The following is a 27,957-nucleotide window of genomic DNA, read 5'->3' on the forward strand; positions in this document are numbered from 1 at the left end:
AAGAAAACCAAATCCTCATCAAGAAGCCAAAAACCTTCAATAAACAAGTACATAAATGGCTGTTTATGGAATTATTTAGCAATGTGGAAATAAATACAGAAAAAATAGCTTAGGGCATCTGGGTGGCTCAGTGGGTTAAAGCCTCTGCCTTCTGCTCAGGTCATGATCCTAGGGTCCTGGGATCGAGCCCCGCATCGGGCTCTCTGCTCAGCAGGGAGCCTGCTTCCCCCTCTCTCTCTGCCTGCCTCTCTGCCTACTTGTGATCTCTGTCTGTCAAATAAATAAATAAAATCTTAAAAAAAAAAAAAAGAAAAAATAGCTTTAAAAAAGTTAAGTGTGGTTCCCTTTGGTGAGTGGGATTATGGAATAGGGTGAGGTAGAAAAAGGGCTATTGTTTTTCAACATAAGCCTTTTGAAATGGTGCATAGTTGACACACAAGTCTTTTAATACCATTGTAAATAACTTCATGCAGGTATTATTTTGATAAATACAAAAACTAATTGAAGTAGTACTTACAGGGACTATGGTGTATTAGTTTGCTAGGGCAGCAGTAACAAAATACCACAAATGGTGGCCTAAGTAACAGAAATGTATTTTCTCACAGTTCTCGAGGCTAGGATCTGAGATCAAGGTGTCAGCAGGAGTGGTTTCTTCTGAGGCCTGTGAGAGGAGATCTGTACCAAATCTCTCTCTGTGACTTATAGATGACTGTCTTCCCCCCATGTCTTCTTATTGTTTCCCTTCCATGTGCATCTCCATGTCCACATGTGTGGGCACTGGATGCAGGGTGTGTGGTTTGTTGGTAGGGTGAGCTGGTATGATGGTTTGGTTGGATCTGGCATATGGTTTGGTGTGAGGAGTTGGTGTGGAGTGTGCCTTGGTAAGGATTTCACATGGAGTGGATTATGTGGGATGTGGAAGGTAGGGGACTGAAATATGTGGATGTGTGTAAAGATATAGCGTCAGTGTGTGTGTGTGTGTGTGTGTGTGTGTATGGTATGGCTGTAGCCTAGCTTAGCTTTTGTTTAGATTTTCCTTTGCCCTTTGTTTTAGTCTTTGTTTTTGTCTTTGTTTGGCCTTTGTTTTGTCTTTGTTTCACTCTTTGTTTAAACTTTCTTTGGCTTTTGTTTGGTCTTTCTTTAGCCTTTTGTTTAAACTTTGTGTGGCTTTTTTGTAGTCTTTGTGTGGCTTTTGTTTTTAAGTGGATCTTGGCTGAGAACCCATCAAAAATACCTTTTGTAATGAAAAACCCGGATATATAATCTCTCCCTATATATTCTGCATGCATTGAGGTAGCCTCAACTACCCCAGGGACCTGGCACAGATGTGGAGCCTGTTTCACACAACTGTTACTTGAAGGTAAGGGAATCCCATAGGTTTTCATCTAACTTCAGGTTGTCCTTCATCTTCAAGTGGCAACTGCATATTTTTGTGGGGACCATTTCATTATATTCCAGGGGGAACTTGCCGTAATAGTAGTCAAGATTGGGATAACATAAAATGATAGAGAAAACAAGAGCAGAGGACACCAACGTTATTCTAATGTGAGCAGAGGGCTCCTCCTGGAGTGTTCCACCTAATGTTTGGAAATTGTCTGAGCCTGGGGAGAGGCTCCAAACCCACACTCAGATCCTTCCAGGTTTAAAGCCTCATGTTTCTGGAGCTAGATTATTGGAGCTATTGGCTTCTTCTTTTTCTATTTCTTCTTTTATTATTTGTCATGATTTGAAAATGAGTTTTTTCTTCTTATCTAGGAACAACTTCCCTCATGCAGCTGGGTTTATCTGTGGGGTATACTAATGGAACAAGAAAGCCCAAATCTTGTAAGAATTTTGCTCACTGTAGATTAGCAACCTTAGATGAAAAGATGTTAATGCTTTGTCTTGTGCAGAATTTCTTAGAAACCAGAGTTTTCCAGTGTTATAGTGGGTGGAACAAGGAAAGAAAACATTATATGTCAAGGGAATAAAGCAATGAACTTGCCAAAAATATTAGGAGAAAAATAGGGAAAATTATTTTTACTGTTTTGTGAATGAAACAGGAAGAAAAAAGCAGATTGCTGTTAGCTGTATAGCTATGCTATTTTATGTTTATTTGGATTAAAAGGACAATGCCTTAGTGGATTTTAAAAACTGTTTCAGGGGCATCTGGCCGGCTCAGTCAGTAGAGCATGCAACACCTATTCTCAGGGTTGTGAGTTCAGACCCCACATTGGGTGTGGAACCTACTGAATAAAAAAATGTTTCAGGTTTGCAGAAAAATTGGAAACTATACAAAAATTCCAGATGTACTCAGATCACTGAAATGTTGACATTTTGCCACATTTGCTTTATCATTCTCTTTCTTTGTATGTACATATACATATTATTTTTTCTGAGCCATTTATTAATTTTCTGATATGATCAAAATCAGAAAACAAACATTAAGAAAATACTATTATCTAATCCACAAAAATCTGCTTTTATCCACTGCTCCAGGTGTCAGTCCCAGATCATGCATCACTTTGATTACCATGTGTCTTTAGTCTTTACCTGAGATGGGCATTCTCTTTTACGATCTTAACAAGTTAGAAGAGCATAGGCCTATTATTTTGTTAAATGTCCCTTGTTAAAAAAAGGAAACAAAATAGGATTGGGAGGGAGACAAACCACAAGAGACTCTTAATCTCACAAAACAAACTGAGGGTTGCAAGGGGGTGGAGGGGTAGGGATAGGGTGGCTGGGTGATGGACATTGGGGAGGGTGCTATGGTGAGAGCTGTGAAATGTGTAAGCCTCATGATTCGCAGACCTGTACCCCTGGGGCGAATACTACATTATATGTTAATAAAAATAAGTAAACAAACAAATAAATAAATAAAATTTTAAAACTAAATAAATAATAAATGTCCCCTGTTTTGGGTTTGGTCTAATGTCTTCTCATGATTAAGTCCAGATTATGCAGTTTTGGAAGGAATATGCTTGCATTTCAGATCATACATCTCCAAATTCATACTTGAATCTGACCGCTTACTTTTTTTTTTTAAAGGATTTTATTTATTTATTTGAAAGAGAAAGAGAGAGAGAGAGACAGCATGCAGTGGGGAGAGGGAGAAGCAGACTCCCTGCTGAGCAGGGAGCCCGATGCAGGGCTCGATCCCAGCACCCTGGATCATGACCTGAGCTGAAGGCAGATGCTTAACTGACTGAGCCACCCAGGCACCCCTGATTGTACAGACTGTTAATTTGAAGTCTGGTTTCTTTAATGGTAACTAGAATTTTAAATGAGTACCTAAAATCTTACAAGAAAATACAAAAAAATTTTAAATCAGAGCTTTTACAGGTAATTCCCAAGTATTCACCCAAAGTGTGTAAGTCCTGCCCTGTATTAAAAAGGATAATTGCAACAATATGTACCAGAACTTGATAGTCATATAGTAAAGTATTTAACATAGATTCTTTGCATGTGTTATGTTCATATCTACTGCTTTATGAGTGTTCATTTCATGAATGTGATCATTCCTTTCTAAGCAAAACCACCTGCTGAAAACAGATACTGTTCACCAGAGTGGTCCTGGATGGCCACTCCAGGCTCCCTGGCAACCATTAGCATGCTGGCAGGGTGCTGAGAAAAGAAAGAACTTCCATTTTGTTTGTAAGTTAGAAAACTTCTGTTTGTAGGTGGCTGGCAGTTTTATTGTTCTGAAGATAGAGACCAACTTCCTAGCAGACTTCCTTTGTTTGGGGAAAGGTATTAAAGATTTTTAGGATTTCCAAATATAAAGCATCCATTCCCCCCCCCCCAAAAGGAAATGCCATAGTCATTATAAATATAAATGTAGGGCAGTTCATTAACATATATAATCTTCGTAGTTATATAATTTTGTAGTTATATAATCTTTGTAGTCAAGTAAATGTATTATGGCTTTAATGGGACTGCTCCCAGGATGAGGTAGATAAATATTTTCTAAATATGGAATTATATTAGAAATTTGGAGTTCTGCACATGCTACAATTTAATGTTGAGAAACTCAGCTTTTGGGAAAATGAACATTAGTTATTTTGATTGCCTTATCTGGTCCACAGAGATCACCTTGGAGTTTGAGAAAGAGACTTTTACTTAAAGGATTGTATGTTCCCATGATGAACCATCCTGGATTGGGAAATGAGGGCCTCTTTTTGTCATTCAGTCAAAAGAATTAGGGGCCAGGACATGGAAGGTTTGCAAGGCCAGAAGTCTTGTGGATGGGAATTGAGCTTTCCACAACCTAGAAATCTGCTGGGCTGGCTGGGACCGTAGGATTAGGTTCCATTGTGTGGGCTCCAAAAGTGACATCTTTTATTGGCTTCCCAGTCCTCTCTGGTTTCGGTTGCTCTGTTACCTCTAGTGCATTAGGTAAAACCTGGTGGTGTTAACTGTGCTCTGGGTGGTTAAAAGACCAATCTGGGTTTTTTTGTTTGTTTTTAATTTTTAATTTTATTTAATTAAAAAATTTTTTTTATTAACATATAATATTTGCCCCAGGGGTACAGGTCTGTGAATCATCAGGCTTACACATTTCACAGCACTCACCGTAGCACATACCCTCCCCAATGTCCATAACCCAGCCACCCTATACCTATCCTCCCACCCCCCAGCAACAATGTGGATGGAACTAGAAGGTATCATGCTAAGCGAAATAAGTCAATCAGAGAAAGACAATTATCATATGATCTCTCTGATATGAGGAATTTGAGAGGGAGGATGGGAGGTTGTGGGAGGTAGGGAGGGAATAAATGAAGCAATTTGGGATTGGGAGGGAGACAAACCATAAGAGACTCTTAATCTCACAAAAGACCAATCTGTTTTTAAAATGTACTCAGGATTTTGTTTTCATTCATGCATGATGAGGGCAGCAGATCGAAAGATGATTGCCATTGTTACTCACAGTTCCCAAAAGAGGATTCATGCCTGACTATGCAGGAAGTACCAGTGTTGATCAGGAGTCAGAGGGAATGGGGGGAAAGCATGGACAAGAACTTTATTGCGTTTTCTTGTTTTTGTTTTTGTTTTTTCAGGAAGGACTGGGTGAAGTGAGGTAAACAGACTAGGTGAATTTAGGATGAGCTAGTTTGAATAATTTCAGTGGGTTTTGGTATGTGAAGGCTGTCCTGAGTTGTCTGGTTCCTGGCCTTAGGGTGATTAGGACAGAGGACTGTTGGCTTGATCTGTGGGACCTTGATAAAAAGGGTTAATTGGCAAGTGTAGGCTCTGGATTGGTTGGTTTGCATGTGAAAGTCACACTCTTAGGGGAGTCCTTTACTTCCTAGGAATTAGCTACCCTGGGGAGGCACAATGTTTCCAGGATCAATAAGTGCTAGGGTATCAAGAACACAGAAAAGAAAATATAGTTCATACACAGCAGCCACATTTGGAGTGAATGTGCATGGGGCAAGTAGGGCAGCATTCAGACTCTGAAGCAATAGCTTTTAAGACCCAGGACATCTGATGCAGACAGGTTCATGGAATGTGTATCTATTTCTTATGCCAGTTCAAAAATTAATTATGAAGATAGATGGGTTTTCAGTGATGCACAGCAGTGAGAATATTCATTTTATATGGTTGTGTAACAAATTATTACAGACTGAGTGTGTTAAAAAACCATGCCCGTTTATTAGCAACAGTTTTGTAAATTAATTATCCAGTAGGATTGGTACTCTGCTTAGGGTCTCACAAGGCAGAAATAAAAGTGTTGGCTAGCTAGGCTCTTAGCTAGAGGCTCTGGGGCAGAATCTATACCCAAGCTCATTCTAGGTGTTGACAGAATTCACTTCCACATGGCTCAGGTCCCTGGGCCCCTCATTTTCAGGTCAGCAGTGGTGGGTTGAACTCTTCTCATGCTTCAACTATCTCTGACCTCTTCCTTTGTCATATTTCTCTGATTTCAGCCAGAGAAAATTCTTGGCTTTTAAGGACTCATTTGATTAGATTGGGCCCACCTAAATAATTCAGGATAATCTCCCTATTTTAAGGAATATCCGCAAAGTTTCTTGCCATGTAAGATTATGTAATTCAAAGTGTCATCAACTAGGATTTGGAAATTGCTTGGGAGGGCCACGTTGCCTACCCCAGAGGGTTTATGATTAAATGTTGAGCACTTGGTTAAGAAGGTATTTGCAAGAATCTCCATTATAAAGTTACAATTTTTAAAAAATGTTTACTTATTTATTTTAGAGATAGAGAGATACTTGGTGGGGGGAGGAGCAGAGAAAGAGGGATAAGCAGATTCCATGCTGAGCACAGAGCCCAATGCGAGGCTTGATCCCAGGACCTCGAGATCATGACCTGAGTTGAAATCAAGAGTCAGATGCTTAATCGACTAAGCCACCCAGGCGCCCTGTTTTTAATTAATAAATATTTATTTCCCTGATGACATCAGATATATTATTTGCAAATATCTTCTCCCAATTGATTTCATTTTGTTGATGGTTTCCTTTGCTGTGCAAAAGCTTTTATTTCACTCTAATCCCAATAGTTTATTTTTGCAGTTTATTTTTAAAAATTAATTTAAATTCAAAAGGAACATGCTCATCTGATTTGACAGAGAAATATTACAATAATTTTTACAGTTAGCAATACAGAGTTGTCAATTACATCATTATTACTACAATTAGTTATCACCTAAGATAAATTATCAACTAAGACAACTGTGATATTGTGATTTATAAGAAATACATATATTTGGTCATTCACACGACCAAAACATATTTCTGTTGTGTGTTCGGTTTTTGTCTATGGTTTCTAGTTCCTAAAACCTTTGAAGTTTCCTACAAGGGCATTAAAGTATCTTGTGTTGTGATAATTAGATGAGCTTGGAAATGCCTTAGATATATGAGGATGGGGGCAGGGTGCCAGGAGAACCAATCATGTGTTAGAGAGATGGAAATCTCAGTCCTGCTCCCTGGCCTCTGGGGAGGGGAGAGCAGTTGAAGGTTGAATTGACCAATGGCCTGTGACTTAGTCAATCATGATTGTGTAATGAAACCTCTATAAAACCCCAAAGGTTTGGAGAACTTCTGGGCTGGGGAATGCTTGGAGATGCGGGGACAACATGTGCCTGGAGAGGACATGGAAGCTGCTCCTCCTTTCCCCAAACCTCATCCACTGTATCTCCTCACCTGGCTGTTGATAGTAATAAATGTTTCCCCCAGTTCTGTGAGGCACTCTAGTAAATTAAGGGAACCTAAGGGTGGGCGGGGGTGAGGTGGAGGTTGTTAAAACCTCCAAGCTGTAGCGCATTGGTCAGAAGCATGAGTAACAGCCCGGGGTTTGCCACTGGCCTAGAGTCTGAAGTGGGGGGTTGGGGGGGGAGGCAGTCTTGTCGGATGGAATTCTTAACCTGTGGAATCTGATGCTATTTTCAGGTAGATAGCGTCAGAACTGAGTTGAATTCTCTGACACCCTGCTGATGTCCCAGAATTGCTTGGTGCTGTGTGCATGATGGGGGGACATGTCCCTCCCCCACAACATTGGGATTGGGTATAGGAACCTTAAAAGAACAACCACTCTGAATGATAGGTTTCTTTTGCAGGTTATTTTGTATCTAGAAGACCTCTTTATTCCTCCCAAGATCTGATATATAGTAAGAAAGAAGGGACAAATGGTTATAGATGGCCACAAATCTCCATACTGCCCAGGAAAACAAGATTGATATTGTGAAGTTCTCAATTTAATGCCTTATCAAATTGGATTCCTTCCTCGAGTTTTTAATGTAAAAAACACATCTCTCTTCCAGATCTCCACGGGAGGAGGATATTCCAACTCCTTTCTTGAGATGCTTTACTTAATTGCTATGATTTGCGTTTTTAAAGCCAGACTCCAAAATTTCATTTATTTTAGGACTTCCATTCGTTAGTGTTATAAGCAAAAATCAGATTTGTAGACATCAGATTTACTAGGAGAAGTGATTGAAGACTGTTTATTTAATGACAGTGAATTACCTGGACATATAGCATTCTCTATAATGATAAATTAAGCTTGCATACAATTTTGTTATTATATTCTCTTTCTAGTCCCCAAATGACAGGTAATATCTTAATTAAACGTCATAATCCTTCCTAGGATGGTGAAAGTGAATCTCTGTGTATAATACTTTTGGATTAACTACAACTACAAAAATGCTAAATTAACCAGAACACATTCTACCCCTTCACTTTTAGGAAAAAAGGAGCAAATGATACCAAGACAAGCTCATAACAGAGATCTAATCACCAAATGTGTACGGATGAAAATACAGGTACAAATGAATTTCTTGTACTCTTTTGGATCTGCATCTAAATTACTGTATAATGATTACTAGTATTTAAAATGTCAAAGTAGAATGCAGAATCAGCAAAAGACTGAGCAATCAAATTTTCAATAAGAGTTAAACATTTTAGAAAAACTTATTCCAGGTGTTTCACAGTATCCTAGGTTTTGGGAGGTAGAAATATGGGGGAAAAAAATGTCTCTGCATGAGAGGGATAATGACCTCAGCCACCACTTATCCACTTTTGTCAAACTCATGCACTATGAACGCATGGGGGAAGAGCCATTCCGTGAAAGAGAGACTTCCTTCCCCTGTATCTTCAAACCCTACTCAGGAGATTCCTTCTATTTCTTTGTTTCAACTGAACCTAGACAGTCTTCTGAGAACAAGCTTCATCTGTCAGCCTGTCAAATGGGGAATATTTACACTCCAAGTGGCTCCAGAGTTCAGTGGACCAGTGTCCTCCCCATTGCCACTGTCAGGTCACTACTCCTTCCCTCTCTGGCTAGTCTTCTGTACTTTGAAACTTGTGCTTCATTCCTTGTGCCGGTCTTCACCTGACTTCTAGTCATTATCTTCTTCACTGATGCTTCTGTGGTCAGCCCCCTACCCCCTGCCCTCCCACCTCCATCCATCAGCATACATGACTTTATGTCCGTATAAATGAACTATTTATCCCTCTAGTGAATTACCCACTCTTCCTCATCCATCCATTGCATGCTATGGAACTTGGCAGTTCTTGAAACTACTCCATTTCTGAATCCAATGGTGCAAACATCTAGCATTCATTCACAACCCTCCTTTCCTTCAACTTGCTTTGTTAAGTACTCCACCACAACTATTCTTCTTCTAGGTACTTGAGTTGACTTTCCCTTCCATTTCTCCATCAATTTATGAATCTGTTCATCAATTGTTCCTTTCTACCCATTTTCTTTCTATTACTTATAGATTCTGGAATCCATCTTTTCAATTATTTTCCTGCAAATTATCTCCCAACCCTAGATGAACCATATGTCTTCTCCCGGTATGCACCCTGGCTGTTGAGAACAACTGGGGAAACCACTACACATTAATGGTCAGTGACCCAACCCAGGTCATCATTACTACTTGGCAGCCTGGTCTTCAAATGTTTACAAAATCTCTTTTATTCTTTTCAAATGTTCAACTTTGTCATTATCAGGTACATTTGCTTCCCATTTTACTAGAAAAATGGAATCCATTAGATGGAAACTTCATGCAGTCAACTGTTTTCCCTCTTCCAACAAAGGCTAACCCTTTGACATGTGCTCCGTATTACATCTCCTCAGGGTTTTCTCAGGCATACTAATTATTTTCTCTCTTATTTTATTTCAGTCTCTTTCTCTCAGCACTTATGCTTCTGATCAGTCTCATTATAACAAAGGAGTCAAATCAAGAAGCCAGCCAATTCTCCCCCACCCCCAACAACAACAACAACAAAAGTCTGGAAAACACATACTCCTCTAGCTACTACTGCTCTCCTGCCCTTAGTTCTCAGATCTCTGGCCTGAGTTGTCTACAGTGTCTCTCTTTATCCTCAGCCACTATTCTCTTCAGAAACCCTCTAATTTACCTTCTGTCTCAGCCATTCCATGGAAACGTTATTGTCAAAGTCATCAGTTATCTCCATATCACTTAATTCAATGTACTATTTTTCTTTTTTTTTAACTTTTATTTATTAAGTAATCTCTACCCCAATATGAGACTTGAACTCATGACCCCAAGATCAAGAGTTGCACGTTCTACTGGCTGAGCTGGCCAGGTGCCCCTCTATATATTATTTATAGTCCTCATATCACACCACCTCTTAGAATCATTCCACCAAGTTGACCACTCTCTCTTTTGAAACTCTTCCCTTTGGCTCTTATGATACCACACATTCCATTTTCCCTACCCTACTCTGACTCTTCTCTTTACTCTTTGCCAAACACTTCCCCTCCACCTCCCTGCAAATGTGGGAGGGCCCTGGGGCACTGTCCTACCCTCTCCTCATTCCACGTTCTGCCACCAGGCATTCCCATCCATGCCCCTGGGTTCAATTGCTACCTATACTCCCAACAACTTAAATTCTGTCTTCTACCCAGATTTCTCTTTTGAATTGTTCACTTGCTATCTCCATCTAGATGCCCCTCAAACACCTCAACTCAAGTGCACCTAAAACTGAACTCATGATTCATCCTCTTTCCCTAAAGCTTCTCTTCTAGAAGATGCTTCTACCACTTGCCTAGTTCCATGAACTATACACCTTGGACTCATTCTTGACCCCCATTCCTGCTTCTTTGATTAGATGAATGCTTTCAGTATAATAGAGTAAATATAAAGATGGGACCATAAAAATTACAAAATGGAACAAAGATAAGTGACATTTTATCTATCTGAGGAAGTCTACCAGTGTAGCTGCTGTTGGGTGAGTCAGATTGTAACCTTTAACACAAAAATTCAACAATCTGGTCCTCATTTCACCTTCTCTCTGGCTGGTTCTTTTCTTTGTCTTCCTGAGACCAGTGCCCTTTGGAGAACCCAGTTTAGCAGCTCTCACTTTCCCTGAGCTGTCAGTGGAGCAATAAATCCGTCCATTAGTTAATCTAGGTTCCCCGCTCCCCCCACTGCTGTGACCACAGGCCAAGTTAACATTTAGGTTTTTCTATAAGACAATGTAAATCCGGAAGCTTGGTTCCCTGTACAGGAAAAAGGTGGGCAGGGACCAAATCACAAGGAGTCTTGTATGACATATTAATTAAGAAGCACAGGACTTCACTTTGTAATTGCGGGAAGCCTCTGAAGTTTTTAAGTAGAAAATGGATACATGAGGAAACAAACTCATGCCTTTAGTTCTTTCTCTTGGACTCTCCTGCCCCCTGTTTATAGAAAATTGTGGAAATAGTCATCCACATAAAATCCTAGTGTAAGCTTCCCTACCTATACACCACAGCAGTGTATTGCATAATTTTTAGAAAAAAGGAATGTCATGTTATCAAAATTACATTCAGAAAATTACTATACTTCTAACATGTTTATCTGCCACCACTATAATAAGCAAGGTTTTTGCTTCCAAAACATTTGCTGAATATATTAGCTATGTCCTAAGGATACCAATCCTAGGTCAGAGTTGCTCCTTTTCCTATAATAGCAGGAGTAGGTAGTTTGTTGTCAGAAAGGGCTTTGCATAAGTCTATGCAAGAGTGGACCACTGTGCTGTGTCCTTGTCGCCTGGCACGGAGCAAAGCAAGCAGGGCTTTGTTCTCTCTCCAGACGGGCTATCAACCCCTAGACAAACCGAAGTCCTTTTATGCTGATATTTTAAAGCCTCAGCTGCTTCCCAACTCAGTGCTGGAGTTTGGCAAGATCCTGCTGTCTGTCGAAAAGCACCCTGATTCCAAATAAATATCTGTATGAAATGTGGAATGAATGTGCGCCACAGTGATATTTCTTTTTGTAGTGGAGGAGCTGGGGCTGAGCAGGCTTTGGAAGGCAATGGTAGGTGAGTGAGACCGCTGAACCTCCAGGTTTTATTCCAGAAACAACTCTTCCACAAAGCATTCCTCACGTGCCAGCAGCTTGGGCTCTGACAGCCCAGGCGGTTCCTTGGGCGGAGCTCCAGCCCAGTGTCTGTTCTCTGAATTCTCGCCCCTGGGTGTCTCCCAGGCCCACTGGTCCGCTGCCTCTTGCTCACATTTCGCAAAGACCTTCTTTAACTCTCTTTTTTGGGGGTCAGTCCGGAGTGGGCGTCGGTTTACATTTACATTTCCTTGCCGTCATGTCCTTGAGTCCTCCAGAGTTAAGGGTATTTGTATAGAATTACTGGCTTATAAAGATAATCCTCAAAAAAAAAAAGATAATTCTCTTATATATATATGAGAGAATTTTATATATTACATATATAACATATAAAATTCTTATTGGGGTTATTAGCCATCTCCCTTTTGAGTCCATTTACCAGTTAAAAAAAAAAAAAGTCCCCTATGTTATGAACCATACTACTATACCTATGTGGGTCTGTTTCTTTCTTTCTTTTTTTTTTTAATTTCTTTTCAGTGTAACAGAATTCATTGTTTTTGCACCACACCCAGTGCTCCATGCAATATGTGCCCTCTCTAATACCCACCACCTGGTTCCCCCAACCTCCCACCCACTGTCCCTTCAAAACCCTCAGATTGTTTTTCAGAGTCCATAGTCTCTCATGGTTCACCTCCCCTTGCAGTTTCCCTCAACTCCCTTCTCCTCTCCATCTCCCCTTGTCCTCCAAGCTATCTGTTATGCTCCACAAATAAGTGAAACCATATGATAATTGACTCTCTCTGCTTGACTTATTTCACTCAGCATAATCTCTTCCAGTCCCGTCCATGTTGCTACAAAAGTTGGGTATTCATCCTTTCTGATGGAGGCATAATACTCCATAGTGTATATGGACCACATCTTCCTTATCCATTCGTCCGTTGAAGGGCATCTTGGTTCTTTCCACAGTTTGGCGACCGTGGCCATTGCTGCTATAAACATTGGGGTACAGATGGCCCTTCTTTTCACTACACCTGTATCTTTGGGGTAAATACCCAGTAGTGCAATGGCAGGGTCATAGGGAAGCTCTAGTTTTAATTTCTTGAGAAATCTGCACACTGTTTTCCAAAATAGCTGCACCAACTTGCATTCCCACCAACAGTGTAAGAGGGTTCTGTGGGTCTGTTTCTAAGCTGTTTGGTCTCATTGTTCTGTTGGTCTACTTCCAAGGCAATACTTTATTGTTGTTGTTGTTGTTTAAGATTTATTTATGTATTTATTTGAGAGTGAGAGTGAGAACCAAAGTGAGAGAGAGAGAGGGAACATGAGAACAAGGAGATGGGGAGAGGGAAAGAGAATCCTCAAGCAGACACCCCGCTGAGGGCAGAGCCAGAGGTTACCATATTAACAAAATAAGGGAGAGAATAAGAACGGTAATAAATACTATCCCAGGACCTTGAGATCATAACCTGAGCCGAAATCAGGAGTCCCACGCTTTACTGACTAAGCCACCCAGGTGCCCCAATACTCTATTGTTTTAATTAGTATAGCTTATGATGAGTGTCTCCATCTGGTAGGACAAGACCCTATGTTTATTCAAAATTGTCTTGACTCATCTTGGTCTCTTAAAGTTTGATAAGAATGATGTAATCATCTTGTCAATGACATGAATATTTGATATTTATTGGAATAGTAATAAGTTTACAGATTTATTGGGAGATATTCAGTATACTTATGTTGACTGTTTCTTTTGCAGCCTTCAAAAAAGATTTGCAAATTTCTTCATTAAGGTCTTGCATTTCTTTTATTAGATATATTTTTGCCTGAAGGTGTTCTGTGGTTTTGTGGTCAGCTTGAATGAAATTCTTTTATTTTACATTTCTAGTTGAATCTTCCTAATCTATAGAAATGATTTTGATTTTGGAATATTGATCTTGTGTCCAGAAATCTTGTTTTTAATTCTAATTAGTTTGTAGAGTTTTAGTGTTTTGTTTTGCTTGTTGTTCTTGTTAAGATTTCACTAAAGTACAATGTTGAATAGTAAGCGAGAGCATCCTTTCTGGGGTGTCTGATTTAGATGAAAATATTTCTCAAATTTCACCCCCAGTAAGTTGTTATTATAGATATTTTGGTAGCTAGCTTTTAATAATATTAGGAACATCCCCTTCTCTTCCTTCTATATTAAGAGTATTTATCATGATTCGGTATTGAATTTTAGTGAATGCTTTCTTAGTATTTATTACCGTTCTTATTCTCTCCCTTATTTTATTAATATGGTAAGTCATAATTATAGACTTCCCAAATCTAAAACATTTGAGATTTACCCTGTCTACTTTGCATTATGAAACATTTTAACCTATCAGATTGGTAAAAATCTGAGGGTTTAATAACCTACTCTTATTGTTGAGGTGATAGGAAAATGGGCTTTATCATGCATTGTTTATAGAATAATAATTTGTACAAATCCCATGGAGAGCAAATTGGAAAACATCTATTAAAATCTGCAGAATTACAAGTGCACAGATTCTTTGACCTAGTGATCCCACTTTCAGAGATACATCCCTCAGATATTGCATGTGTGTGAAATGATGGGTGCACAACTTTATTCACGAAAACATCATTTATAATAACAACAACAGATGGGACACAATCAAACTGTTAACTTGTAGGAAAGAATCTTTGCTCTAACCCTTAGCAATTTGGAGGCATCTGCCATGCTTCCATTCTGCCATGTGTCATCATCAACACTAGATCCTCATAAGCATCTCAGATTTAACATGTTTGGCACACAGTATGTTCTCAGTTAATATGTTGAATAAATTAATGTTTCTCCCCTCTCCTGCAGCTTTCCCTACCTCAGTAAATGTCTCCATTGGTCATTTGCTCAAGCCATAACATCGAACCCCACATCCGACCCATCCTCAAGTTCTATTAGATTTCCAAGACCCACCTCTGCTCCCCTGCCCTGATTGGACTCTCTGTCTTCTGTCATTGGTCTCCTTTCTTCCCCTCCTGCCTGTCTCCAGTCTACATTGCAAGAAGCCTGACTGATCTTCATGGAGCAAAAGTGGGAAGACTTACCTCCTCCAGTCAAAATCTTTCAGTGCCTCCCATTCTTCCTATTCTTTAGCTCACCTTCATGGCCCTGCATGGTCTTCCCAAGCCCTACCTTGCAGCCTCACAATGCTCCAGCTATATCCTTTCTCTGTTTTCTCCAGTACATCAAGTTTTGGTACCTTTGTCTGGAACTCTGTCCTCCCCATTCATGGTGGACTCCGTTCATCCTACAGATGTCTCTTCATCAGGAGCCCCTCCTTAGCCCCCAATCTATAGTGGTCTTGCCACTGTAGTCTCTCCTAGTACCCCACTCCCTTCCTCCAGAGCCCTCATTACATTGCAGTCATACATTGGCTATTCTGTTCCTGAGATGGTCTGATGAATCTCCCTCCCTTGTCCCCTGAGCTCCGTGAGTACCCAAGCTTCTGTCTCTTTCATCCCCAGCACTTCAACACTCAACAGATGTTCGAGAATGGCTGAGTGTTAGTGTTGTATTTAGCTTCATTTACTTCAGTCTTGTTCTGTATATCATTTTTACATGTGCAGCCTGATGTCACCTGGCCCCCTCTGTCACCTGTGGTCACAAGTTATTTCCAAACTCCTCCTGACACTTCAGAGGGAGGTCACCAGCTTGAAAATTTGCCCAAGATTGCTTGAGGTCTCCAGACGACCAGTATCTCATCTCTTCAAGACAGGGTCTGAGCATGCAGCCACCTTGCTGAAGGCCCCCTGGCTCCTGTCCCAGCTCGTGTTGGGGCTGCTACCACTGGAGATGTCTGGGGGTGCTTGAAACACTATCACATGGGCTGTGAGCTAGCTTTAGTTGGCATGGCTGGCTTCCTCGGGTTGATGCCATGCAATAAGTAATCTAGCTTCCAGTGGCTTTCACTTGATATTTCAAACGTATTTTCTATGTTGACACATCTTCTTTCACCTTGTAAAAGAGTTGTCTAATATTCAGTCAGTCTTCAAATGGCTCCCTAAAAGTTCTGTGATTATCATTTATAAGAATATTAATAATTAAACAAAAATCAAAGCCTTACTGATTCCATTGTATTTGTACAAAAATGCTAAGAATCTCTTGCCCTTCTTCTCTTCTTTCATAAGCTAGACTGATTTTAAGAAATCTATAGAATAATGAATGCTGTACTTTTTCTGTTCCAACAATTTCTTGAAAGATGATTCCCTCTTGCTGGGGAATATGCAGAAATTAAGTTGGGGATTTTCCTACCATTCTCCCCAGAAAATGTCCCTCCCAGTAAGTAAAAACCTACTTACTATTTCCCTTTCATATTCTTATATGATTACTGAAAATGTATTTTACTTCTGTCTCTTCTCATAGAATTAAAGTTTAAAAGATTTTATTGTTAAGGAGTTCGCTTTTCAAAGGGTAAATGTTAAATTGTAAAATGGAGGCAAGGTTTGACTGAAATTCATTCAAGATTTGGAAGTATTCTAAGCACTTGAAGTAATTCTCCATGCTTTGAAATAATTTAGTATTTTTAATTAATTAGTTAATTAATTTTTAAGATTTTATTTTTGAGTAATCTCTACATGAGGCTCAAACTCACAACCTTGAGATCAGGAGTTGCACCCTCCACTGACTGAGGCAGACAGGTACACCTAATTTAGCATTTTAAATATCAGACATTTCATCTTTTTCTTGAAACCAATCTATGAAAATTGCAATTCCTGATTATTCCTATCTCTTCCTTACTGCTTTCTTAATCACTTGAAGGCAAAGAGGGTGGCAGTGGGGGCTTTGATAAGAATTGATAGCCATGTACGGGGAGAAGTTGGGTAAATGAAAGAAAAGGCCTAAGAAGAGTATGTCATTATTTGCTTAAGCCTTCTCCACTTTGTGAATTTATGGAGGAATTCTTCACTCTATGAAGCTTATTCAAGGTAGGGGGAGAGAGGGCAAGCTAAGGAGGAAACATTCATATTCTCTCTTTTCTCCAGATGAAGTTTCAGAATCATGGCAGGAGATGTGTTATGGTGCAGTGGAATCATCCACATAGGTTTGAAATTGTGTGCATGTGTACGTGGGGGTGGGGTTCCTGCTGACACACTTGAACAGGAACAGTGAGGACAGGCTGCAAGCCTCCTGCCCTCAGCCACATCCAGTGTGATCCATGAGTGAGTGCACAGCTTTGGTTGGGGAGCTGTCTAGGCCAATGACCCCAAGATAGAGCTCTTGACAACCCACCTGTAATGCAGGGTGTGCATGGGATCCAGATGTTGCCTCAAGTTAGACATGCAGGAGGTGAGAGGACAGCTGGACCAGAACAGGCGACTACTGAACAGGGACTTTATGACCAGTGGCTTTGCTGGGGTCAGCAGTAACTTGTGTCATTCACACTATGGCACTTCACGGCCAGCAGAGGAGGATACTACCCAGACCAGCCATCCCACCCACATGAAGCCATGAAGACTACCAGTTTCCCATACCCTTATCCACCTTTAGAAGGATCAGAGGGAGGCAGGGAATAGTTCTGTCAAGGTTCTGAACTTTCTTTTTATTTTATTTTATTTTTTTATGATTTTATTTATTTATTTGTCAGAAATAGAGACAGAGAGAGGACAAGCAGGGGGAGTAGCCGGCAGAGGGGGAAGCAGGATCCCAGCTGAGCAGGGAACCTGATGCAGGACTAGATTTCAGGACCCTGGGATGGTGACCTGAGCCGAAGGCAGACACTTAACCCACTGAGCCAGTTAAGCTTAACCAACTGAGCCAGGCATCCCAAGGAGCTGAACTTTAACTGACCACTTATTAGGAAGAGATAATTTATGCCAGAAGTGGTCAAGGCAGAATAAATTCAGAAATTAGTTTTGTCTCTCCTTTCCCAGCCAATATTCAGCATGCTCTGTGTTTGTAATACTGTACCAGTTATATCATTATAGCAAAATGTGTAAAAGTCCTTTTTTGGGGGGTACAATGGAGATGATTTTGAATAAATTTAAAATTTCTTGCTAAAAAATAAAATACAATTTCTTGCTTTGGTATTTTTTTTAAGATTGATTTATTTATTTGGGAGAGAGACAGATTGAGAGCAAGCACAGGGCAAGGTGGAGGGGAGAAGCAGAGGGAGAGGAAGAGAGAAACTCAAGCAGACTCTGTGCTGTTCATGGGGCCAACCAAGGGCTCGATCTCACGACTCATGAGATCAGGACCTGAGCTGAAACCAAGAGTCAGACACTTTACTAACTGCTCCACCTAGGTGCCCCATCTTGCTTTGGTTTTTAATTAAAAAATTTTCCCAAGTATATATTAAGCATCCCATTCCTTAATTCATATAGCATACTAAGTCCTTGGGACTGATCATAATCTTCCTTTGCAGTTTTGTTTTCTGAAGCCAGAATATTGTTCTCACATAGGCATCAGACTCTGATAATCAGGGTGAAGTCTTGTCTCCTGTCTCTCCCATGTTGAGTTCCTTAAAGGAGACAAGTGCAGACCCTTGCTCACAGCTCTGACTGACAAGAACTGAAGGACTGTTCTGTTTCCCCAGTACTGACCTGCATCCACTCTTCACTTCACAGAGCCTGTACCCATTTCTATGTTTGACTTCCTGTGATGCCATAAGGAGTACCTGGCTGCAACATGTCAGCTCACTACGGGCATTGTCTTTCCTTGCCAGAGGACTGTCTGGGACAAGGGTCACATGCCACTTCTATTAACTAACCCATATTCCAATTCTCTTTTAAGAAAACAGGGTGGAAAGGAAGGAAGGATGGATGAAAGGAAGAAAATCCATTTTATATTTCAGGTTCTAATATCCACCTGCAGTCTCCTTAGGGAATAGTGGAGCTATATGTAAAAACAGCTGGTGGTTATATAGAGATGCTAATGTCATCTCTAGAATGTGTAATTAAATGTGTGTGTTGACTAAAACTTGCTAATTAATTTGCATGAATTAAGAAAAGATATAGTGGGTTCACAGAGTCTTTAAAATTTTTTTTCTAAAGAACCTAGTTTTATAACTTTCAAGGTCATTTGGGGAGGTCCCTTTCTGTGTTGCCCTTCTCATTGAAAAGATACTGTTGTCTAAGCCAGAACAGAGGTCCCTATGAGGACATCTGGAGACAGCACTTGTGGGAGACATCTTTGTTCATTCTCTCATTTTAATCACGTGTCAGGTGTCAGAACATTGTTCTGAAACAGGCATTCAACAAGGACAGAAAATTTTTTTTTTTAAAGATTTTATTTATTTATTTGACAGAGAGAGATCACAAGTAGACAGAGAGGCAGGCAGAGAGAGAGAGAGAGAGAGGGAAGCAGGCTCCCTGCTGAGCAGAGAGCCCGATGCGGGACTCGATCCCAGGACCCTGAGATCATGACCTGAGCCAAAGGCAGCGGCTTAACCCACTGAGCCACCCAGGCGCCCCCAAGGACAGAAAATTTAAGGAAGCAGTGAAACAGTAAGGGTAAAGTAAAGCTTCCAGATGCTTCCCTAGAATTATGTACAGCACACCAAGTTCAAAGCATGAAAGAAGGAGTGATAATTTCTCTTTGGGTTAAGGGATGCTCTGGAAAGGTTCTAAGAAGTGACCTGCCTTTGGGCAAAGATGATGGAGTTGTTTTCTGTTTAATTGTTGGGTGGGAAGGAAGCAGGGGAGTCCTATGGATCAAGCTCCAAAAGCTTGAAATAATCCTACCTCCTGGGAACTGGGTCCAGCTGGTTTGGGTTGGATGCACACACCAGGGAAGAATCTCTTCTTGAATAAAGCCTTATTGTTAAAGAAAAAAAAAAAAAAACTCCTTATGGACTTTTGCCTACATTTCATTGGCCAGAACATGATCACATGGGAAGCTGTACATATTTAACTGGGCCTATCATGGTACCAAACAAAATCCAAATTTGCTATTGAAGGGAAGAGTGGATATTGGGCAATCAACTAGTCATACTGACTGTGATGAGTTTGTTATTTTATTATTATTATGATCTTGGAGCATTTACTTCTTCAGCCTTCAGTTTCCTCATCTCTAAAATGGGGTGAGTAGGGGACTACCTAAAATGATTATCTTGGGAACAAAAAATAATGGATATAAGGATCTGGGACATAGCAGTTATGCAATAAATAATGTATAGGGGGAGGTTCTTGCTCCTATCCCTTTGGTTCCTCTCCTTCACTCTCTTTTTCTCCTTCTTCAAATATCTGCCTTATTTTCCCTCCTCTAAGTTTTAGGGTATATGGAAACATCTGGGAAGTGTGGAGACTATATTTTACAGTTTCTAATTAAAATTCTTCATCCTGCCAGATAGTTCATATTATATTTGCTCTTCAATTAGGTGATATCTTTTTTGAAAACATCATGTAGTGGTTATAATGATTTGTCTTTAGCCATTAATGTAAATAAGGATGTAATTAATGCTTGAATTAAATGTCATCAAAGATACATACTGAGATTCTTGAGAATGTGTCTGGAGAAGTCCGTAGAATTAGGTCATTTGAATTCTTGATGAAAGGGGGATAGAATTTATTAAGTAAGTGATTTACATAAGGTTGAGCTCTAGGTTCTTTATCCACTCTATTTAATATTTTCAAAGGCTCCCTGAGGTATTATTATTTGTTTGTTCTTCCTCTCTGTTATGTTTGTGTCCCTAAAATTCATATGTTGAAATCTAATCTCCAATGTGATTGTGTTAGGAGGTGGACATTTGGAAAATGATGAGGTTATGAGGGAGAAGCCCTAATGAATGGAGTTAGTATCCTCATTAAAAGAGACCCTAGAGAGCTCCATTGCTCATTCCACCATGTGAGGACATAGCAAGAAAAATGTCATCTCAAAAATAGGTCATCTTCTCACCAGACACTAAATCTGGCAATTTGATCTTGGACTCCCAAACCTCCAGAACTGTGAGAAATAAATTTCTATTGTTTGTAAACCACCCAGTTAGATAAATAAATTGAGCATATTTATTCAAATTGTATTTGCTTGCTTGTAACTGAAATAATAGTGGTTAAAATGAGGTGGAAGTCTGACTTTTCTCTCATGTAAAAGATGTCCAGTTTTAATGAAGATGTAGATTTTTTAGAGGTTAGCCAGACTGGCTCCTGGTTAAGGGACAGTCAAGTTGTAACCCAGCTATCCTACGACCAGAAGTTGGAGTTTTGACCACAATGCAAGCTGCATCCTGTAGGTAGATATATAAGAAGATTCAAATGTTTAGGTATTAGGAAGCCCCCTAAATTAAAATACATTTAATTTATAATGTATTGTGAAGAAGTGCCTGGATTGGACTTGTTTATTAAATGTCACACTATCTTAAAAAAAATTAAAAGGATGTTCAGTGTTCAAGAGTTAAACTTAGAACAGCAACTCCACAAGTAAATGGACTCAGGCTCCTCTAGTCTTTGTGCTCTTCCATGAGGCTTCCTCTGAGGTGCTGAATCATGATCCGAGATGGCTGCTGTGCCCAAGACTAGATTGCTAGATGGTAGTTTGTGCCCATTTTTAACTTCACTAGATAATATCAAATTGTTCTGGAAGTCACAATCTTTTCAATCACATAAAGAACATTTAAAAATATTGACTATGAACTAGGCCATAAAGCAAACCTCACACATAAAGAGTCATTATCATACATGCCACTTTCTCTAACTAGAATGCATTAAAATTAGAAGTTAATTTACACTTGGAAATTTTGCGACAGTTTTTTATAAATAATGGATGAATCAAAGAACTCAGCCATATTTAACATGGAGTAAAAATGACTTACATGAATATCTGTGGTATCCAGCTAAAGTTGCACTTAATGGAAAAGTTATAACCATAAAAATCTATGTGAGAAATGCTTGACTCAAGAATAGAGAGAGGAACCTGGCTGGACCAGTCAGAAGAGGGTGTGACTCTTGATCTCAGGGTCGTGGGTTTGAGCCCCCTAGTGGGTGTAGAGATTACTTCAGAAATAAGTAAACTTTAAAAAAATAGAGAAAAAAACATGGACGTAAACCTAAAAAACTTGAAGAAAAGAAATAATACCTACAGAAGCTAAAAAACTAGAAAAAATAAGAGCAAAGACAAACAAGAAAACCAAGAGTTTGTTTTTGAAAAGAGTAATAAAGTAGGATAACTGCTGCCAAGATGACTGAAGAAAAATGAGACAAGATGCAAATATATGATATGAACTATAAAGGGGGCTATAACTATAAATTTATCACAGCTTTTAAAAGCTGCAAGTATGCTATAAATAATGTATATATCTATAAAACTTAAGTAAGTTGAATAATTTTCCAAATATGTAAATCTGAACCATATGTAAGACATGGTCCTGCATTTTATTAACTATATATTTATATGTAAATATTATCAAAGAAAAAAATGTTAAATATTTTGTAAGTGGTTAACTATGGGATACAAATTTAGGAACTTTTATTTTTATCCATCCAAGTTTTCTGATTCTCAACAGTAAATATAGATTTTAAAGCCCACTAAGGGCTGGTTGAGGAGGGATGGAGAAAGCCCGCGGAGTTCACAGGATGCTCGGAGTTCACATTCTCATGTCCCATCATGAGCCTCTTGCTCTGACAGGGAGGTCCAGGCCGCTGTGCTGTGTGACATTCCCAAACCCATTCTTTACCCTTCCTTCTCCAGTGAGCTGTTTCTCCAACCTACAGGTTTTCTTACCCTAGGACAGAGACCCTTGCTTCTATGCAGCCTTATCCCATTCCCCTGGACCATCTCCAGTTGCCCAAAGTCCAGGCTTTTTTGGGGAGAGAAGGGCTAAGCACAGGGGGCACAGATAGTGTTGGGCCTGGTCAAAGGACACAGGATGTTGGAGTCGCACAGACATGGATTCATACTCCTTGCCTGCCTCTTTCTGCTTTCTGAAGTTGGTCTGGTCCCTTAGCTTCCCTCCTCTTCAGTTTGTTGGTGATAATGGCCATGTTCTAAAATGAGGTAAAGAGCCTAAAGCAACCACCATACAATGGGTGCTCAGTAAATGTGAGTTCTCACCTCTGCTGTTAGTTGTCTGTAGTTATAACTAATTTTCTAGTAAGTCTGGAGTGTTGGAAAAGGATAATTCACCTGTGTGCTGCTGTTGCTTAGCATGTGGGGCTCAGCATTCCTAAACTGGAGCATGGTTGGGGCAAAGAGTTGGAGAGGCAGTGCATATTCCCAATTAATCAGGTTACCCCAGCTAAATGCTGTATTTCCGCTACCAGGAGAAACAGTAGCCAGAACTTTTCCACAGACTATAAACACTTCACTAAGGGAAAGAGGGTATGAATTTTCAGCTGATTGCCCCAGAAGAATGTCAGTGTCCACGGAAGAGAACTGCTTTTCCTTTAAGGAACCACACAGAGGATAGCAGAAAGTGAGGCTGCCCCCTGCTGGACATAGTAGGGGAAGGCAGAGGGTGAGAAAAGTCATGGAACGAGAATTTGAGAACTTTCTCCTGATGTGCTGGGGGAAGAGATGGCTGGATGAAGGTCTGGACAGGCATGGGGTTGGACATGGCATCGCATCAGGTGGGTGGGAATTGAGAATTCAGTCAGAACAGGAATTCAGAGTCACGGGAGACTTTAACTCTCTCTCTGACCCCATGCTAGTCATTCTTAAAAATTTGGGACACGTGCTAGATCTTCTGCTATTTCTGATGAATGCCTGAACCATTTGGGAAAAGAGGATTCCAGAAAGCCGGAGGAACTGGCGGATGTCCAGGTTGGCTGTGAAAAGTTAAGTAACATGGTCTCCATGTGCTGGGAGTCTAAAGAAGTAAGTCCTGCAGGTTTGTCCTGGAGTGTTTCAACATTTCCCCTGAGAGCAGAAACTTGAGCTGAACTTTGCCACATTGTGCAGGACTTGGGTAAGAATCTGGCATATCTTTAAGGGTCTGATTGGGTCTTATGATGAATCAGACCCTAAGAATCAGACCCTAAGAATCAACCTTAGTTTCTCATTGGTCTAAAAATACCTGTTTGCATGAAGGGTTTCTTTGGGTACTGCTAACCATATCCTTCTCTGCAAATTTAGACATTCCTCTTCTAAGAGGCTGCTGCTCCTCCCACCTCTCTGGCTGCCTCTGCTGCTCCTTCTTCCCTTGACCCTCTCCTGGCAGTTTGAAGGTAGGCCCACTACCCCTCCTGGGAGCCTTCCCTCGCCTGGCTACTCACTCAGTTCATACTCACCACATCCATTCCCAAGGTTGTGCCTCTTCCATAAGGTGAGGGACTGTAAAGATGAAGACCATAGCAGCTGTGGTTTGGATGCTCACTTCCCAGTGAATGTCCTGAGAGCCCTCAACTCACAGTATCCCAGATAATGAGATATTCTCCTTCCCTCTCATCTATCTCATCTCCTTCCCTCTCATCTCATCACTGATGGTCTGATGGCATGACAATGTTCCCAGTCACTAGGACTAGATCCTTCATGGTGACAGGTAACTCCTGTCCTGCCTCATCACCTGCATCCAGCCACCCTCTCATCTCCCACACTGTACTACAGACAGTGTGGGCTCTTGGAGGGGACTTTAGTTGACCCCTCTGTGTCTTTCTTAGGTATCAACCATTCCCATCCCTCCACAAACTCTTATCTTTGCCCAAACCTTAGGGTGAGATGTAATGTTTGTCCCTATGATGCTTTACCTAATTCCCCATCCCAGCATATTGCCCCTCTCCTATGGACCCTCTCTACACAGTTTACCCACATAGTCTCATGTTGCACAGGATGCTTTCTTTGTATCTTCCATCTACACTGTGAGCTCAGTGTCAGCAGGATGTTTATCTGATTCTTGCCCTTTACTCCCTCAGGGTCTGGTATATAATTGGGGCCAATAAGTAGGTTTTGTGGCCATCAACACCCTTTGTTTATCCTTGCCTATCTCCCCAGCTTGTGGATAACTTTCTTGAGGACTGGACTAAGCATGATTCAGCTCTGTGTGGCAGCAGCTGAGCATTGTGCTGGCTTGACCTAAGTATAAGTGTTGAAGTGAATGGTTGAAGGTAACCCCATTAATCACTTAGTGTTTACTGTGCCTCGAAGAACTGTAACATTAAAAGATTTGGATAAAGCAGGGGAGCCTTTATCCAAATGATAAAGAGGGGCTAGAGATGGAGATGGGACTCTAGGAGAATGTAGTATGACAGGAGAGGAAGACTTTAGATAAAGAGAGGAATCAAAGAAGAAGACAACTGGTTTGACAGCATGGAGGTCTTTTTTTTTTTTTTTTAAATACCTTGACTTTTTTTTTTTTAAAGATTTTATTTATTTATTTGACAGACAGAGATCACAGGTAGGCAGAGAGGCAGGCAGAGAGAGGAAGGGAAGCAGGCTCCCCGCTAAGCAGAGAGCCCGATGCGGGGCTCGATCCCAGGACCCCAGGATCATGACCTGAGCTGAAGGCAGAGGCTTTAACCCACTGAGCCACCCAGGCACCCCAGCATGGAGGTCTTTGGGAGGCTATGGAGAATGATTTTTCTTTGGGTGGAAGGAACACAAGCCATTTTGGAGTACACAGAGGAGGAGATGTAGAAATGGAGAAAAATAGTATCAATAATTTTTCAAGTACTCTGCCTATAGAGAGGAGGAGTGATAGAGAGGGGAAAAGATATAAAAGTGGGATCGAGAGGGACTTTTCTTTTACAATGGGAGACACCAAACTGTATATGAAAGCTGAAGGAGTGGATAAAGAACTAAGAAAACTTAACTACATAAAAAATATTTTTGCATGATACAAGCAGGTAAAACTCATGGAAAGAACATTTGCAACACACCTAATAGGTGTAATGCATGGTTTGGACTATACAAACTGAGATGCAAAAAAATGTTATTTTATTTTCTTAACTGCATTCAACTTGTTCCTCAGCCCTCATTTCTGTTTGCAGAAGACAGCCCCATCAAAAAACACAACAATTAGAATATCCTCTCAGGGTAACTTAGTTGTTTTTAATGTATTCATCCCTAAAGCCCAGATCATCTTTTCTATCTTCAAAGAATCCATCCCTTCTCGGTGCTTCCCTCGACTTTTGTACATACTTCTCTTGATCACCATCACACGGTAATTACATACAGCACAACTTGACCTTGGATTTGTTGAGAGCAAGGACATTCTCAGGGTCTAATATATGCATGTTACTTGTGTATATTTGTTGACTCTTGTCAGTTAATAGTCATTTAAGTCCCCTATGTGCTACAGTGTTTGTAGTATTAGGTGGGACTATTTCTGCATTTGCCACATTCCTAAAAAGCATGTTGCAGTAATTAAACTATTTATTTCTGCTTGGGAGTTTTTTCAAGTCTCAAATTTCTCTTTGATTCCTCCTCCATCCACTCCTCCTCTTTCTCCTCTTTCTTTTTAACTGAAATAAGCTTAAATAAACAGAAAGATGCACAAAATTTATGTGTGTACTCACTGAATTTTTTTTTTTTTTTTTTTTTTTTTTTTTTTTTTTTTTGGGTGGGGAAGGGGCAGAGAGAGAGGTGGAAAAAAGAATCTTAAGCAGGTGGGAAAGAGAATCTTTTTTTTTTTTTTTAGTATATGTGCTGCCGAAGCGAGCACGGGAAAGAGAATCTTAAGCAGGCTCCACACCCAGCACAGAGTCAGAGGTGGGACTCGATCTCACTACTTGAGATTATGACCTGAGCCAAAACCAAGAGTCAGATGCTGAACCAATTGAGCCACCCAGGTGCCCCAAAGTGAAATTTAACATGTATGTGCACCTAAGCAATCCCTCTCAGACCCAGATCCAGAACATTTTCTGGCTTCCTTGATGCCCCTTCCTAGCTTCTCCAAACATAGCTATGCTCTGATTTCTAACACCATAGACTAGCTTTGTCTGTTTTTGAACCTCATGTAGATTGAGTCATACACCTTGCATTCCTTTGTTTCCAGCTTTTTTTGTTCAACATGATGTTTGTGAGATGCAAACATATTGATCATTCTTTTTCATGGCTATGATGTAATTTTGTCTGAATGGTGATTATGGTTTTAGTACCAAACTAGTATTACTATTATTATTACTTTAGAGAAAAGGCCTTTCCTAAACCTAGACTAATATTTTACTATAGATATGTTTGGTTTTATAATATTTTTCCTACCCTAAATGGGTCATTAAAACATAAATGAAAAATTATTCATTTTCAGAAAACATGATTAACAAGTATGCAAATAAAAATAAACCCTTAATTTAGTTCCTTCCCACAGAGTTGGGCAAGACATTGATCTTCCAGATTCAGGGTTTAAGGCAAGGCTGAATGTTAATTTTGGACTATGGAAATAGCAGGAAGTAGGCTTCTTGAGTAGGAAGCTCCCCGCCTGATGTGCTGTTTTATGTCTCCCCATCACTACTTGCTACAACGATTTCTAGTGAGATGAGTCAGAAAACGACTAAGGAGGGTCCCAGACTCTCCAAGAACCAGAAGTTTACAGAGCACTTCAGCATACATTGCTGCCCACCATTCACCTTCCTCAACTCCAAGCGTGAGATCGTGGATCGGAAATACAGCATCTGTAAAAGTGGCTGCTTTTACCAGAAGAAAGAAGAGGACTGGATCTGCTGTGCCTGCCAGAAGACCAGGTAAGTGGTCTGCACCGCCCACTCAGCACCTGGCTGGGTACTGGCCTGTGGTCTCTCAGCAACACGCCCCCTTCCTGTTCCGTTCGGTGATTTCTGGGCTGCTCTTCCCTTAATGCCCTGCAGTCCGCTCCCTGTTAGGTTCTGCCACTGGAAGGTACTGAAGGGCCATCGAAAGGCGGGAGGGGGAGCAGGGCCTGCCTCCCTGTTTCCAGCTCCTGTCAGTATCCCTTAAGCAGCAGAAGAGAGCCATGGCGCCAGCCTCCAGCTTCTTTTGGCCCCCTCAGCACCAGACGCCGTGCAACGTCCCCTCAGAGGCCCAAGCTCCAGCCAGCTGCACCCCCCGCGGTGGTCAGAGCACCAGCCAAGCCACGGTCCCCTCCGAGGTCTGAGCGTCAACCACGCCCCCGCCCAGAGGTCCGACCACCACCAGCCAAGCAGCGCCCCCCTCAGAAGTCCAAGCAGCCAGCGCGCAGCAGCCCCCAGAGAGGGCAAGGCACCAGCCGTGGGGGGTCCCCCATCAAAGCTTCTAGGTTCTGGTAACACCATCTCTTCCCTTTTGTTCCCCCAGCCCTAAGGTTAGTAGTTGCCTTCTGTGT

At 40.8% G+C, this 27,957-nt stretch overlaps 1 protein-coding gene across 1 annotated transcript; it reads left to right on the forward strand.

Annotated features, from left to right (window-relative positions):
- The first annotated feature begins 1,283 nt into the window (after positions 1-1,283).
- Positions 1,284-27,901, forward strand: LOC111159150 (myelin-associated oligodendrocyte basic protein). Its single transcript, XM_022521581.1, has 4 exons — positions 1,284-1,360; positions 8,178-8,254; positions 27,152-27,361; positions 27,646-27,901. Exons 3-4 carry the CDS (start codon positions 27,156-27,158, stop codon positions 27,899-27,901), a joined length of 462 nt encoding a protein of 153 aa, XP_022377289.1. The 5' UTR covers positions 1,284-1,360; positions 8,178-8,254; positions 27,152-27,155.
- The last annotated feature ends 56 nt before the right edge of the window (positions 27,902-27,957 follow it).

This window comes from Enhydra lutris, unplaced genomic scaffold (genome assembly GCF_002288905.1).
Source record: "Enhydra lutris kenyoni isolate GAN:26980312 unplaced genomic scaffold, ASM228890v2 scaffoldscaffold66, whole genome shotgun sequence".
Classification (NCBI taxonomy): domain Eukaryota; kingdom Metazoa; phylum Chordata; class Mammalia; order Carnivora; family Mustelidae; genus Enhydra; species Enhydra lutris.

Bases quoted from the DNA above. Each gene is read 5' to 3' on its own strand.
- LOC111159150 (XM_022521581.1), top strand. From the start codon at position 27,156: ATGAGTCAGAAAACGACTAAGGAGGGTCCCAGACTCTCCAAGAACCAG. The intron at 27,362-27,645 runs GTAAGTGGTCTG...TGGCCCCCTCAG, and splicing joins TGTGCCTGCCAGAAGACCAG to CACCAGACGCCGTGCAACGT.